Raw genomic sequence first — 15,459 nt, forward strand, 5'->3', positions numbered from 1 at the left:
GGCATAGCAGCAAGACATGTTTGTTTTTGTCCCGTTTTTGTCCCGTGTAAATATTCAGCTTTTTTTGCTTTTCTATATACATATATTTCAATCTGTTTTTTCATTTTCGAATAAAATATACTTTCCTGCAACCCGCCTCACTCAACGTGGTATGGATCTGCAATTTTTTTGTTGTTGACCTTATAACTGGACCCTCCAACAGAAGCTAGCCTTCAGAGGCTAGCCAGCTAATTAGCTACTATCTATTTCGTCATTGTTAGTCACTGCTAGCAGTCTTTACCTTTAGCACAGTCACCAGCTGCTTTAGCCCGGATAATATCGGTCTGTCTGCACAGTGTGATGTCAGCCTTGAGCATATTGGACTGCTTTTTTCCCCCACTACATCACCGGATTCCTGCCGCATACCCTGGGCCATTACACCGGATCATCGCATCATTACTACCGAGTGGCTGCCGTGGCTAACGTTCTTGTCCAGAAGCAAGCACCAGTTAGCCTCAAGCTAGGCCCCTTCCCATTCCCCCGGATAGGAAACGTAGTACACCAACTACAATACCTCTCTTACCTATTGGCCTGGACCCTTTGTCGACAAGAAGCCCTGCCGATCAAAAATGACTGGTCTGCTGACGCAATTCGGCCGATGTGCTCTCAACCGGCCTCTGAGTCGTTGATGTTGGTGAGGACCCAGCTCATAGCCCCGGCCTGCTAACTCTCTGAGCGCTGTGTCTCCCAATGGGCTAGCATAGTGACGACTGCCAAGCGGCTCCCGGTTTCGTTTATTGCTGCTTATTGGACCCTATGATCACTCGGCTACACAGCTAATGCCTACTGGACTGTTCATTAACACGGCACTTCATTTTGTTTATCTGTCAGCCCCAGCCTCGAAACTCAGGCCCTGTGTGTAGCTAACTGACCCTCTTTGCCCATTCATCACCATTTAACCATTTACCCATGTTGTCTTAGCTGTTTACCCGTTGTTGTCTTAGCCCTCCCAATCAACACCTGTGATTTTTTTATGCCTCCCTCTATTGTCAATATGCCTTGTATACTGTTGTTTAGGGTAGCTCTCATTGTTTTGTTTTACTGCGGAGCCCCTAGTCCCGCTCTACATGCCTCGGTTAGCTCCCTTGCCCCACGCCCTACACATGCGGAGACCGCACCTAGCTTAACTGGCACTTCCAGAGATGCAGCCTCTCTCATCGTCCCTCAATGCCTGGGTTTACCTCCACTGTACTCGCACCCTACCATGCCCTTGTCTGTGCATTATGCCCTGAATCTATCCTACCACACCCAGAAGTCTGCTCCATTTAGACTCTGTTCCGAACGCACTAGACGGCCAGTTCGTTTAGCCTTTATCCGTACTCTTATCCTACTCCTTCTCTGTTCCTCAGGTGATGTAGAGGTTAAACCAGGCCCTGTGTGTCCCCAGGCACTCTCATTTGTTGACTTCTATAAACGGAAAAGCCTTGGGTTCATGCATGTTAACATCAGAAGCCTCCTCCATAAGTTTGCTTTATTCACTGCTTTAGCACCCTCCGCCACCTTGATGTCCTAGCCATGTCTGAATCCTGGCTTAGGAAGGACACCAAAAATTCAGAAATTTCCATCCCCAATTACAACATTTTCCGTCAAGACAGAACTGCTAAAGGGGGCGGAGTTGCAATCTACTGTAAAGATAGCCTGCAGAGTTCTGCCCTACAATCCAGGTCTATGCCCAAACTGTTCGAGCTACAACTTTTAAAAATTAATCTCTCCAGAAATAAGTCTCTCACTGTTGCCGCTTGTTATAGACCCCCCTCAGCTCCCAGCTGTGCCCTGGACACCATATGTGAATTGATTTATCATCAGAGTTCGTACTGCTAGGTGACTTAAATTGGGATATGCTTAACACACCGGCAGTCCTACAAGCTAAGCTAGATGCCCTCAATCTAACAAGGAACCTACCAGGTACAACCCCAAATCCATAAACATGGGCAACATCATAGATATCATCCTGACCAACTTGCCCTCTAAATACACCTCTGCTGTTTTCAACCAGGATCTCAGCGATCAATGCCTCATTGCCTGTGTCTGTTATGGGTCTGCTGTCAAACGACCACACCTCATCACTGTCAAACGCTCCCTAAAACATTTCTGCGAGCAGGCCTTTCTAATCGACCTGGCCTGGCTATCCTGGAGGGATATTGACCTAATCCCGTAGGTAGAGGATGCCTGGTTGCTCTTTAAAAGTGCTTTCCTCACCATCTTAAATAAGCATGCCCCTTTCAAAAAATGTAGAACTAAGAACAGATATAGCCTTTGGTTCACTCCAGACTTGACTGCCCTTGACCAGCACAAAAACATCCTGTGACGCACTGCACTAGCTTCGAATAGTCCCCGCGATATGCAATTTTTCAGGGAAGTCCGGAACCAATATACACAATCAGTTAGGAAAGCAAAGGCTAGCTTTTTCAAACAGAAATTTGCATCCTGCAGCACTAATTCCCAAGAGTTTTGGGACACTGTAAAGTCCATGGAGAATAAGAGCACCTCCTCTCAGCTACCCACTGTACTGAGGCTAGGAAACACTGTCACCACCGATAAATCCACGATAATCGAGAATTTCAATAAGCATTTCTCTACAGTATACCACGCTTTCCACCTGGCTACCCCAACACTGGACAACAGCTCTGCACCCCCCGCAGCAACTGGCCAAAGCCCCCCTCCCCCGCTTCTCCTTCCCCCAAATCCAGACAGCTGATGTCCCGAAAGAGCAGCAGAATCTGGATCCCAACAACTCAGCTGGGCTAGAGAACCTGGACCCTCTCTTCCTAAAATTATCCACCGCCATTGTCCAAACCCCTAATACTAGTCCGTTCAACCTCTCTTTCATATCATCTGAGATTCCTAAAGATTTGATAGTGGCCGCGGTCATCCCGCTCTTCAAAGGGGGAGACACTCTAGACCCAAACTGTTACAGACCTATATCCATCCTGCCCTGCCTTTCTATAGTCTTCAAAAGCCAAGTGAACAAACAGATCACCGACCATCTCGAATCCCACCGTACCTTCTCCGCTATGTAATCCGGTTTCCGAGCTGTTCACGGGTGAACCTCATCCATGCTCAAGGTCCTAAACAATATCATAACCACCATCGATAAAAAACAGTACTGTTCAGAAGTCTTCACCAACCTGACCAAGGCTTTCAACCCTGTCAATCACCGTATTCTTATCGGCAGACTCAACAGCCTTGGTTTCTCTAATGACTGCCTGGCCTGGTCAACTAAATGCTTCTCAGCTAGAGTTAAGTGTGTTGAATCGGAGGGCCTGTTGTCCGGACCTCTGGCAGTCTCTATGGGAGTGCCACAGGGTTCAATTCTCGGGTTGACTCTTTTCTCTGTATATATCAATGATGTCGCTCTTGCTGCGGGTGATTCTTTGATCCACCTCTACGCAGACGACACCATTCTGTATACATCTGGCCCTTCTTTGGACACTGTGGTAACAAACCTCCAAATGAGCTTCAATGCCATACAACACTCCTTCTGTGGCCTCCAACTGCTCTGAAATGCTAGTAAAACTAAATGCATGCTCTTCAACCGATTGCTGTACGCACGCGCCCGCCCGAATAGCATCACTACTCTGGACGGTTCTGACTTAGAATATGTGGACAACTATAAATACCTAGGTGTCTGGCTAGACTGTAAACTCTCCTTCCAGACTCATATTAAGCATCTGAAATCCAAAATTAATTCTAGAATCAGCTTCCCATTTCGCAACAAAGCCTCCTTCACTCATGCTGCCAAACATACCCTCGTAACACTGACTATCCTGCCGATCCTTGACTTTGGCGATGTCAATTACAAAATAGCCTCCAACACCCTACTTAGCAAATTGGATGTTGTCTATCACAGTGCCATCTGTTTTGTCACCAAAGCCCCATATACTACCCACCATTGTGACATGTATGCTCTTGTTGGCTGGTCCTCGCTACATATTTGTATTCCAAACCCACTGGCTCCAGGTCATCTATAAGTCTTTTTTAGGTAAAGCTCCGGTAAAACTCCAAACTGTAACCTGTGCCTGCAACCTGGTGCAGGTTGTCAGTCAACCTACCAGGGTAGTTACAAACAGCACAGGAATTAAATCATCAACATGTATTAATCACATTTTTACTAATGCTGCAGATATTTGCTTTAAAGCAGTATCCAAATCCATAGGATGTTTTCATCACAATATAATAGTCATATCTAGGAAAACCAAAGTTCCAAAGGCTGGGCCTAATATAGTGTATAAGAGGTCATACAAGATTCATATATTGATGATGTAAATAATATTTGCTGGTCTGTGGTGTGTAAGCGGCGGCAGGTAGTCTAGTGGTTAGGGAATTGGACCAGTAACCGAAAGCTAGATCGAATCCCGAGCGGACAAGAATCTGTCCTTTTGACCCTGAACAAGGCAGCTGACCCACTGTTCCTAGGCTGTCATTGTAAATAAGAATATGTTCCTAACTGACTTGCCTCGTTAAATAAATAGGGGAGCAACTAGATGCTGCACTTAACGCATTTATGAAACGACTTATTCCAGTTACTAATAAGCACGCACCCATTAAGAAAATTAAGGTAAAAACTGTTGATTCCCCTTGGATTGATGAGGAACTGAAAAATGGTATGGTTGAGAGGAATGAGGCAAAAGGTATGTCAAATGAGTCTGGCAGCCCAACTGATTAAGCAAACGTAATGCAAATTAAGAAATCATGTGACTAAACAAAATAAAAATAAAAATCAACTACACTATGAAACAAAGATAAATTATATAAAGAATGTGTCATGACGTTGGCCTGGGGGGTAGATTTATGACAGTCATAAATACCTCTTCCCCCCTTTTTCCTCTCTCTACCCTACTGAGGTTACATTTGCAAAACCCTTGGTTAACATAGAGATTCTGGGAACATCAGAAGGTGGGGGTAAATTAACTATATTCTGGTAATGCGACCAATTGAACATATGCAGAGGTACTTAATGAATATAATGTCAGATCGGTTGTCATTTGAGACATTCTCATCAATGATAAGATGACATAAACTCTACAGTGGAAAGTCTACACATCAGAGTTATCGGATTCACATGGAATTGTTGTTCAATTTAAATGTTTGAATATTAAATTATTTGTGATGGGATGAAATGTGATTTTAGCTTCTAAAATGTGAGATTTGGGTTTTCATAAGACAGGGCTCTGCTCAATCAGTGGCCCGCCCCTGTGAAGGGACATGGGCTATAAAACATTTCAAACACGCCCTCCTCTCCCTTCCTAAAAAAAGCCCTTGACGACAATATAACCTCCTGTTCCGAGGATGTAGGACGACGATCCGATATCAGAATGGTTCAGATAATAACTACAGAACGAAGCCAACATCAGCGTGAGCTTTGGTTGCGAATGGGATGTTTCCTTTATGACGTAATTTGTAATCAAGTTATGATTTAATTATGTGTATGTGTAATTCTGTGTGATTAGTTAGGTATTTAGTAAATAAATAATTAAACACAATTTTGTATTCCTGACTCAAATTGTTAGCCAGGGTTCGTGCAGAAAACCAAGAATTTACATCTTTCAGATGAGACTGAATTAAGATGACGATTGATATTGACTGCTATTGATGTAAAATATTACTAGGTCTTTAAGAGTTTATTCAGAAGATAACAGCTCTATAAATATTATTTTGTGGTGCCCGACTCTCTAGTTAATTACATTTACATGATCAGCTCATTCAGGTAATATTAATTACAGATAAATAATTTTATAGAATAGCATGTAATATCACTTAATTCGGCATAGCCAAAGACAAGACAAATTATAGTAAAAAGCTTAGGGGCACTTTAAATACAATTTTGGGAAAAAAAAGCCAACTCGACTCCTTCATTCATTGAATCAGATGGCTCATTCATCACAAAGCCCACTTTTTCATTGGCAAGATAAGCAAACTTAGAGATAACATGCCAGCAACAAACGCTGACACGATACATCCAAGTATATTGGACCAAATTATGAAAGACAACAATTGTACTTTTGAATTCCGTAAAGTCAGTGTGGAAGAGGTGAAACATTTTTTGTTTTCCATTAACAATGACAAGCCATCGGGGTCTGAAAATCTAGATGGAAAATTACTGAGGATAATAGCAGACGATATTGTCACATCTTCAATTTAAGCCTACTAGAGAACGTGTGCCCTCAAGAATAGTAAAGCCCCTTTACTGGCTCAAGTAGCCAACCAATCAGCCTGTTACCAACCCGTAGTAAACTTCTGGAAAAAAAAATAGTGTTTGACCAGATACAATGCTATTTTACAGTAAAAAAATTGACAACAGAATTTCAGCATGCTTATAGGAAAGGACACTCAACAAGCACAGCACTTACACAAATGACTGATGATTGGCTGAGAGAAATTGATGATAAAATGATTGTGGGGGCTGTCTTGTTAGACTTGAGTGCAGCTTTTGACATTATTGATCATAGTCTGCTGCTGGATGTTTTATGGCTTTACACCCCCTGCTATAATGTGTATAAAGACTTACTTGTCTAACAGAACACAGACTGTGTTCTTTAATGGAAGCCTTTAAAATATAATCCAGTTGAAATCAGGAATTCCCCAGGGTAGCTGTTTAGGCCTCTTGCTTTTTTCAATTTTTACTAACAACATGCCACTGACTTTGAGTAAAGCCAGAGTTTCTGTGTATGTGGATGACTCAACACTATACACGCCAGCTAATACAGTGACTGAAATGACTGCAACACTCAACAAAGAGCTGCAGTTAGTTTCAGAGTGGGTGGTAAGGAATAAGTTAGCCCTAAACATTTCTAAAACTAAAAGCATTGTATTTGGAACAAAACACTCACTAAACCCTAAACCTCAACTAAATCTTGTAATAAATCATGTGGAAATTGAGCAAGTTGAGATGACTAAACTGCTTGGAGTAGCACTAGATTATAAACTGTCATGGTCAAAACATATTGATGCAGTAGTAGCTAAGATGGGGATAAGTATGTCTATAATAAAGTGATACTCTGCCTTCTTAACAACACTATCAGCAAAGCAGGTCCTACAGGCCCTAGTTTTGCCGCACCTGGACTACTGTTCAGTCGTGTGGTCAGGTGCCACAAAAAAGTACTTTGGAAAATTGCAATTGGCTCAGAACAGGGCAGCACGGCTGGCCCTTGGGTGTACACAGAGAGATAATATTAATAACATGCATGTCAATCTCTCCTGGCTCAAAGTGGAGGGAGATTGACTTCATCACTACTTTTATTTATGAGAGGTATTGACATTTTGAATGCACTGAGGTGTCTGTCTAAACTACATGCAAAGCCCACAAGACATGCCACAAGAGGTATTTTCACAGTCCCCAAGTCCAGAACAGACTATGGGAGGCACACAGTACTACATGACTACATGGAACTCTATTCCACATCAAGTAACTGACGCAAGCAGTAAAATTAGATGTATTTTTAAAATAGATCAAAATCACCTTATGGAACAGTAGGGACTGTGAAGCAACACAAACATTGGCACAGACACATGCATACACACACACACACACACGATAACATACACACTATACATACACATGGATTTAGTACTGGCGATATGAAGGTAGTGGTGGAGTATGGGCCTGAGGGCACACCTTGTGTTGTGAAATCTGTGAATGTATTGTAATGTATAAACTGCCTTAATTTTGCTGGACCCCAGGAAGAGTAGCTGCTGCATTGGCAGCAACTAATGGGGATCCATAATAAATACAAATACAATACAACTGGACAGTTTTAGCGTTTTAGGAAACTATCTCTTGTCATATACCCATAATGTTCCCACAACCTTAAGACATGTTTTGGGAGCCTTTGAAGAACAGAAGAAATGTGTTCTGGGAACATTCTTGTAAAATAAACATGGTTGAATTATCCACACAACTGTATAGTTTTATTGTTTTGGAACATATGTTTTGTGATCTCCCCACAATGTTCCCACCAGACTGTTCCCACAACCCAATGAAACATTCTGTGAACCTTTAAAGAACAGGTGAAATGGGTTCTCGGAACCTTTCTTGCAACATCAGGTGAAAGTTTTACACAAACATTCTATAATTATCAGCACGACTGGACAGTTTTGTGTTATGAGAACATTTACCACAACCAAATAAATGTTCTAGGAACTATCCCAGAACCAATTTTGGTTTGCTGGGATGGCTGCTTTCGGGGATTAACACATTTCATGCCAACGGAACATTGTCTGGATCTTAATTCTCCATGCCAATGGAACATTGTCTGGATCTTAATTCTCTATTCACAAAGCTTACAGATGTGATAATACTTTGGAGGGATTCAATGGTCACGAAGGCAGGGATTACACAACACAATGCCACTGCTTTGGGCCAGCTGCCAATTAATGGTAGAAAAACCTGGCCAGCCATAGCAATCAACTCTCCTCGACTCAGGACCCACATATCCCTAGGTTGAGTTAATTTAGATTAGTAGATGGTGGACTGGGCCATCTGCAGCAAAGCAGTGGAGGAGGACCTTTAAAAAGTCTACAATGTATTGGCGCTTATGTGGTTTTCTGTTTCTGAACATGTTTTTAGATTTATTCTCGCCATGGAACAGAGTTATTTTACTGCATGCCAAAATCTCTCTATCTAGTATAGGAGCTGACCCTCATTCTGAGGAGACACATTTGATCAAAGCTCAGATATGTGAGCGCTTCTGATGAAGTCATGCAGAACTGCCAACTCCCTGTCAGAGATCTATTTATGACCACATACCTGCCTATCTTGATGTGTATCATCAATAATCTCCTTCATAATAAGCTGTTTTGGCTGGTGCTTTACAAGTCATAAGATATCTAGGTCATAATACGCATAGTAGTCTAGTCGTACCCTGATCATCTCAGCGACGTAGCTCTCTGGTCCTGTGTACTCTGTGGAGTCCTTCACCTTGACCAGCACTATGAAAAACAGGTAGTGCCACATGTTGTGCTCCACCTTGATGTGCTCTTCAAATGTCACCGTCTTGTTGTCAAACTTGTCCCTTTCTAGGCCTGCACACGAAGGGACACACAAAAACAAATTGTCAAACACATGCCGGAACATGAATGCATGGCAGTTACTTAATCTGTAAACAAACAAATCCATGTGTGGCAATAATGAGCCATTCATTATCAGTCTGGTTATTGTCTGTGATGACTTTAGTCATGACAACTATAGCATGGGGAAGTTCTGTCATTGGAGAGAAGAATACAATACACTTCAGAGGGAGAATAGAATAGGGTCTTAAAGCTGGTTCTTAATGTCTTACATTTGTATTTTACTTGCCCATTTATCCTACTTCATTCCACGGGGCCAGCCATACGTAAAATGCATGAAAAACAAATGTATAGGCTAAAGTAACTAAGGCTACATTAACTAATAGCTTGTGTATGCCGATGTGATACAGTTCATTTCCATTGCGTTGCACTTTGGGAGGAGTGTTTCATGGCTGAGTGAGTGTTGCACACTAACATGGTCAAGAACCTGCATGGTAACAGGAGGAAGTTACTCCTCCGCATTGCATCATCCATGACTAACCACTCTGGTTCTGGGAAGAGGAGGTGTTGTGATGTCTATGCTGCTGAGCGGAGCAAAACAGCCCCCATTCTACCACGGGCCAGCTGTGAGGCATGCAACAGTATAAACAAGGTGGTTTGAACCCTGAATGCTGATTGGCTGACAGCCGTGGTATATCAGACCGTATACTACGGGTATGACAAAACATTTATTTTTACTGCTCTAATACGTTGGTAACCAGTTCATAATAGAAATAAGGCACTTCGGGGGTGTGTGATATATGGCCAATATACCACGGCTAAGGGCTTTATCCAGGCAATCCGCTTTGCGTCATGCAAAAGAACAGCCCTTTGCCGTGGTATATTGGCCAAATATACAGTGCCTTGCGAAAGTATTCGCCCCCCTTGAACTTTGCGACCTTTTGCCACATTTCAGGCTTCAAACATAAAGATATAAGACTGTATTTTTTTGTGAAGAATCAACAACAAGTGGGACACAATCATGAAGTGGAACGACATTTATTGGATATTTCAAACTTTTTTAACAAATCAAAAACTGAAAAATTGGGCGTGCAAAATTATTCAGCCCCCTTAAGTTAATACTTTGTAGCGCCACCTTTTGCTGCGATTACAGCTGTAAGTCGCTTGGGGTATGTCTCTATCAGTTTTGCACATCGAGAGACTGAACATTTTTCCCATTCCTCCTTGCAAAACAGCTTGAGCTCAGTGAGGTTGGATGGAGAGCATTTGTGAACAGCAGTTTTCAGTTCTTTCCACAGATTCTCGATTGGATTCAGGTCTGGACTTTGACTTGGCCATTCTAACACCTGGATATGTTTATTTTTGAACCATTCCATTGTAGATGTTGCTTTATGTTTTGGATCATTGTCTTGTTGGAAGACAAGTCTCCGTCCCAGTCTCAGGTCTTTTGCAGACTCCATCAGGTTTTCTTCCAGAATGGTCCTGTATTTGGCTCCATCCATCTTCCCATCAATTTTAACCATCTTCTCTGTCCCTGCTGAAGAAAAGCAGGCCCAAACCATGATGCTGCCACCACCATGTTTGACAGTGGGGATGATGTGTTCAGGGTGATGAGCTGTGTTGCTTTTACGCCAAACATAACGTTTTGCATTGTTGCCAAAAAGTTCAATTTTGGTTTCATCTGACCAGAGCACCTTCTTCCACATGTTTGGTGTGTCTCCCAGGTGGCTTGTGGCAAACTTTAAACAACACTTTTTATGGATATCTTTAAGAAATGGCTTTCTTCTTGCCACTCTTCCATAAAGGCCAGATTTGTGCAATATACGACTGATTGTTGTCCTATGGACAGAGTCTCCCACCTCAGCTGTAGATCTCTGCAGTTCATCCAGAGTGATCATGGGCCTCTTGGCTGCATCTCTGATCAGTCTTCTCCTTGTATGAGCTGAAAGTTTAGAGGGACGGCCAGGTCTTGGTAGATTTGCAGTGGTCTTCCATTTCAATATTATCGCTTGCACAGTGCTCCTTGGGATGTTTAAAGCTTGGGAAATCTTTTTGTATCCAAATCCGGCTTTAAACTTCTTCACAACAGTATCTCGGACCTGCCTGGTGTGTTCCTTGTTCTTCATGATGCTCTCTGCGCTTTTGACGGACCTCTGAGACTATCACAGTGCAGGTGCATTTATACGGAGACTTGATTACACACAGGTGGATTGTATTTATCATCATTAGTCATTTAGGTCAACATTGGATCATTCAGAGATCCTCACTGAACTTCTGGAGAGAGTTTGCTGCACTGAAAGTAAAGGGGCTGAATAATTTTGCACGCCCAATTTTTCAGTTTTTTATTTGTTAAAAAAGTTTGAAATATCCAATAAATGTCGTTCCACTTCATGATTGTGTCCCACTTGTTGTTGATTCTTCACAAAAAAATACAGTTTTATATCTTTATGTTTGAAGCCTGAAATGTGGCAAAAGGTCGCAAAGTGCAAGGGGGCCGAATACTTTCGCAAGGCACTGTACCACACCTCCTCGGGCCTTATTGCTTAAGTAACAGCCTCAGACAGACTTACAGAGAGTCTCAGGTTAGACCACTCATATGTTCATCCTCATCCAACACTCACTGGACTGCACCACAAGCCTAGTGTTAAATAGCACTACTTTTCATAGACTCTACAGACCAAATCCACTAGTCATTCCAACCCCAGCTCAAATTGCAGCTACCATCATGATAGCTGAGCATCAGCCCACTGAACACTCGCGGTGGACACAGGCCAGAAGAGCCCAGTCAGACCCAGGTAGGGCCACTCACCACAGATGAAGCATGTTGTCTTCAGGACTTCCTCCTTTTTCTGTTTCTCACTCCTGAGGTCAGCAAAGGTGTCGATGATGACTCCGAAGATGAGGTTGAGGACGATGATGATGACGAGGAAGAAGAAAAGTAGGTCATATATCACCCTGCCAGCAAATAGAGGCTCCTAGCAAATACATGAGAGAAAGGAACAGGAATTTGATAACATACAGCTGTACATTTCAACAAGTCAACTATCAAAAGACAACTGCAGCTATGAAATATAACTGCAGCAAAATTGTTCCCTGTTGATTAGCAATAATTGAGATTGAGGTGAAGCTAAACTGTGTTGGTTTCTTCCTCTTTCTGGACCTGTGGGAAATGTAAATGGATTGATGGTGTTCAACATGGGCATTTGCATACCTCTTTGGATGGCTTCCGCAGAACATCCCCCACACCACCTCCACTCCTCAGGCCGTGACTCAGGACAGTGACGATACACATGAGGAGGGAGTCACACGACCGCTCCTTGTCCTCAATCACCACCGCCGACGGCTGGGTGGCTATGGCAGCTACAGAGGGACATCAGGGACATTGTGTATATCCACAACAAATCCAATCCTCTAACTCACATCTACATTTCTCATATACAATACCTCATGGCAAATTCTGTCTTGAGGGGGGGGGGGGGCACACAACGATTTAGTGAATTAGGACAATGTTGTGTAAACAAAAGCTTAATATCTCACTCCAAATAAACCTGCAAATCAACCCTACCACAGCCTGCTTCTTCCCAGCACAGGAACCACTGAAAATACCAATGGAACCCTCCAAAACAGTTCTCACAAAACAACAGGTCACCAGACTAGTGTCATTAATTTGGGCCTACATGAGGTTTGAACACAGACACCGTCAGGCCTGACAAGGTCAGAAAAGGTTGGCTCAGCACATTAAGGCAGCATTGAGGTCATCTTTAATTTGGGAGATTTTTCTAAAGAAGTCAACAGTGTCTGTTAGAATGCCAGGATCCCAATGAGCTGCCCCCGGCACCCTCTCAGAGCGAACCCGTCCTGTGCCTGATGGCAATTAATCCCTAACCTCTCCTCCAACCTCCCTCTGGATCCTGGTCCTCGAGTAGCAGACACACACGGCAAGGCCAAAACCCCTGTGAGCTTCCCCCAGCCCAGCCAAACCCAGCCAGGCCTAAACCCCTGTGCGCTTCCCCCAGCCCAGCCAAACCCTAGTCAGGCATAAACCCCTATGCTTTTCTTAACCCGGCCAGGCCTAAACCCCTGTGCGCTTTCCCTAGCCCAGTCAGGCCTAATCCCCTGTGTGCTTCCCCCAGCCCAGACAAACCCAGCCAGGCATAAACCCCTATGCTTTCCCTAGCCCAGCCAAACCCAGCCAGGCCTAAACCCCTGGGTCTGTCAGTTGTCTTTTCCTAATGAGCCCAGCCTAGCAAGCTAGTTAATGCTTGTTGCTAGAAATTTCAGCGTGAATTTGAAACTTGAAGGAAGTTTGAACTTGGGAGTTGAGAATCATTCAGTTTTTATCAGACTACAAAATCAACAAATGTGCTTCAGCTGCTCGTCACCCTGGCCTGAAATTAGCTCCACTATCTATCCTTCCCTCTAAGTTACCTCAAGACAGCAGTGCTCGGCACGCGGGACTCGGGAGCAAGGACACTGTACCATGTGTTAAGTTGCAGGTTTGCAGCGTAAACTCTTGCCATTGAGCAGCAGTAGACTGTATCGCCGTGCCATCAAGATGTTTACTACCATTACAAGTTATTTATTGTGTAGGCTGCTCAAAATATAATGGAGTATGGAAGAAATTGGCAACGTCAACTACCGCCAGCGACGTGATACAGCTGCCCGGTGAAGCAATTGCTGCCCAGAGGGAAGCACCTCACAACACCGTTGCATTGGTCATTCACACCGGCTTGTCGTAACGTTAGCTAATTTGCATGACACGGAGATATCCAGATTCCATAGGGTGACCAATACTACAATTATTTCTCCTTTTCCCATTGAAATAAACATCACATTTTCTTTCACAAGTTTTAAGTTGCGCCATGCTGTTGTTGCCAGCATAAACTAGCTACCTGGGAACGAAAGGCTTATCAGGACGACTGACTGAACAGAATCCATCGACTCTCCTCTGCACAACATATGTCATCAATTTGGGCACCAGGAGTGTCGGTATAGCCTCTCCCAGCCCAGCCAAACCTAGCCAGGTCTAAAACCCTGTGTGCTTCCCCCAGCCAAACCCAGCCAGGCCCAACCAAGGCCTAATCCCATGACTGCCTCATAGTACAGATTTCCGTCTGAGTGGAATTGTGGGAAGCGTCTTCTCTGGGGGAGGACTGACTCAGGTGGTCTGTGAGGACACAGGAGAACATACATGCAAGCCTGTGTGCACACACATATACCCACACTTTTCCTGGAGCACATACCATCCATAACAGCTTCTGTGGAGCAGTTCTCCCCGCTGTCCTTCCGACACACTCCTGCTGACAGAAAATCTCCCACCATACTGGCTCCACTCTCTGCCAAACAGGAAAACAAAAGGTCAGGAGGAACACTCATGCCTTTGTTGGCTCAATATTGTCTATTGTAACGGAGGGACCCTATTTGGCCTTGCAGAGTTATTTCACAGCAGGAAATCTGGTGTAAGTAATTTTAACAATCAGAATGACAATCAGAATGGGGAGGATAGACAGAAGAAGTTGTTCTGTTTGGGAACCCCTAAGTGTCATAGTGCCTGCTCTTTGACCTTACCTAGTGTTTTATTAGGTATCCTGTCAATATTGAGGAGGAAGTCATCTTGGAAGAAGATGTAGCCAACGATGGAGAAGAGGTAGACCAGGATGAGAGCCAGCACGGCAGTCAGCAGGATGGAGCGGCCATTACGGGTTACACTCTTGATCACGTTCAGCAGCGTCTCCTCCCTGTACACCAGGTCAAAGAGCTACAGGAGAAACAAACACAGCTTAGTGGGAGACAGGGAGGGTGAGTGAGTGTGAGAGTGTGTGAGTGAGTGAGTGAGTGAGATACACTGTCCCAGTCCCATACAACCAGTTGGGTTCTCAGTACATTGTGCAGATAGGAATAAAGAACTCTCTGGGAAGAAGAAAGGCGGAGGTGTATGTTTCATGATTAACTACTCATGGTGTGATTGTGGTAATGTACAGGAACTCAAGTCCTTTTGTTCACCCGACCTAGAATACCTCACAATCAAATGCAGACCGCATTACCTCCCGAGAGAATTCTGTTCGGTCACCGTCAAAGGGTGTATATTCCCCCTCAATCCGATACCACGACGGCTCGCAAGGAAGTACACTGGACTATGTGTATATCCTGAGGCCGCAATTATTGAAGCTGGGGACTTCAATAAAGCAAATCTGTAGTTCTACGAACACATTGCCTGCGGTACTCGCGGTTCAACAACTTTGGGACATTGTTCTCCCTTCCGGGATGGCTACATGGCCCAGTTCAGTTATGCCCTGTGTAAGGCAATAAAACAGGCAAAACATCAGTACAGACACAAAGCGGAGTTGCAATCAACGGCTCAGACACAAGACATATGTGGCAAGGATACAAAGGGAAAACCAGCAAGGTCGCGGA

At 43.8% G+C, this 15,459-nt stretch overlaps 1 protein-coding gene across 1 annotated transcript in view; it reads right to left on the reverse strand.

Moving 5' to 3' along the window:
- LOC139371277 (inositol 1,4,5-trisphosphate-gated calcium channel ITPR1-like) overlaps window positions 1–15,459 on the reverse strand; it is a 144,442-nt gene that overhangs the window by 17,098 nt on the left and 111,885 nt on the right. Inside the window, exons 56-60 of the mRNA XM_071111561.1 lie at window positions 14,614–14,803; window positions 14,289–14,381; window positions 12,257–12,405; window positions 11,855–12,020; window positions 8,900–9,060 (exon numbers count right to left, since the gene is read on the reverse strand). Coding sequence (XP_070967662.1) covers window positions 8,900–9,060; window positions 11,855–12,020; window positions 12,257–12,405; window positions 14,289–14,381; window positions 14,614–14,803 — 759 coding nt within the window. The remainder of the gene's footprint in view (window positions 1–8,899; window positions 9,061–11,854; window positions 12,021–12,256; window positions 12,406–14,288; window positions 14,382–14,613; window positions 14,804–15,459) is intronic.

This window comes from Oncorhynchus clarkii, chromosome 17, assembly GCF_045791955.1.
Source record: "Oncorhynchus clarkii lewisi isolate Uvic-CL-2024 chromosome 17, UVic_Ocla_1.0, whole genome shotgun sequence".
NCBI lineage: Eukaryota > Metazoa > Chordata > Actinopteri > Salmoniformes > Salmonidae > Oncorhynchus > Oncorhynchus clarkii.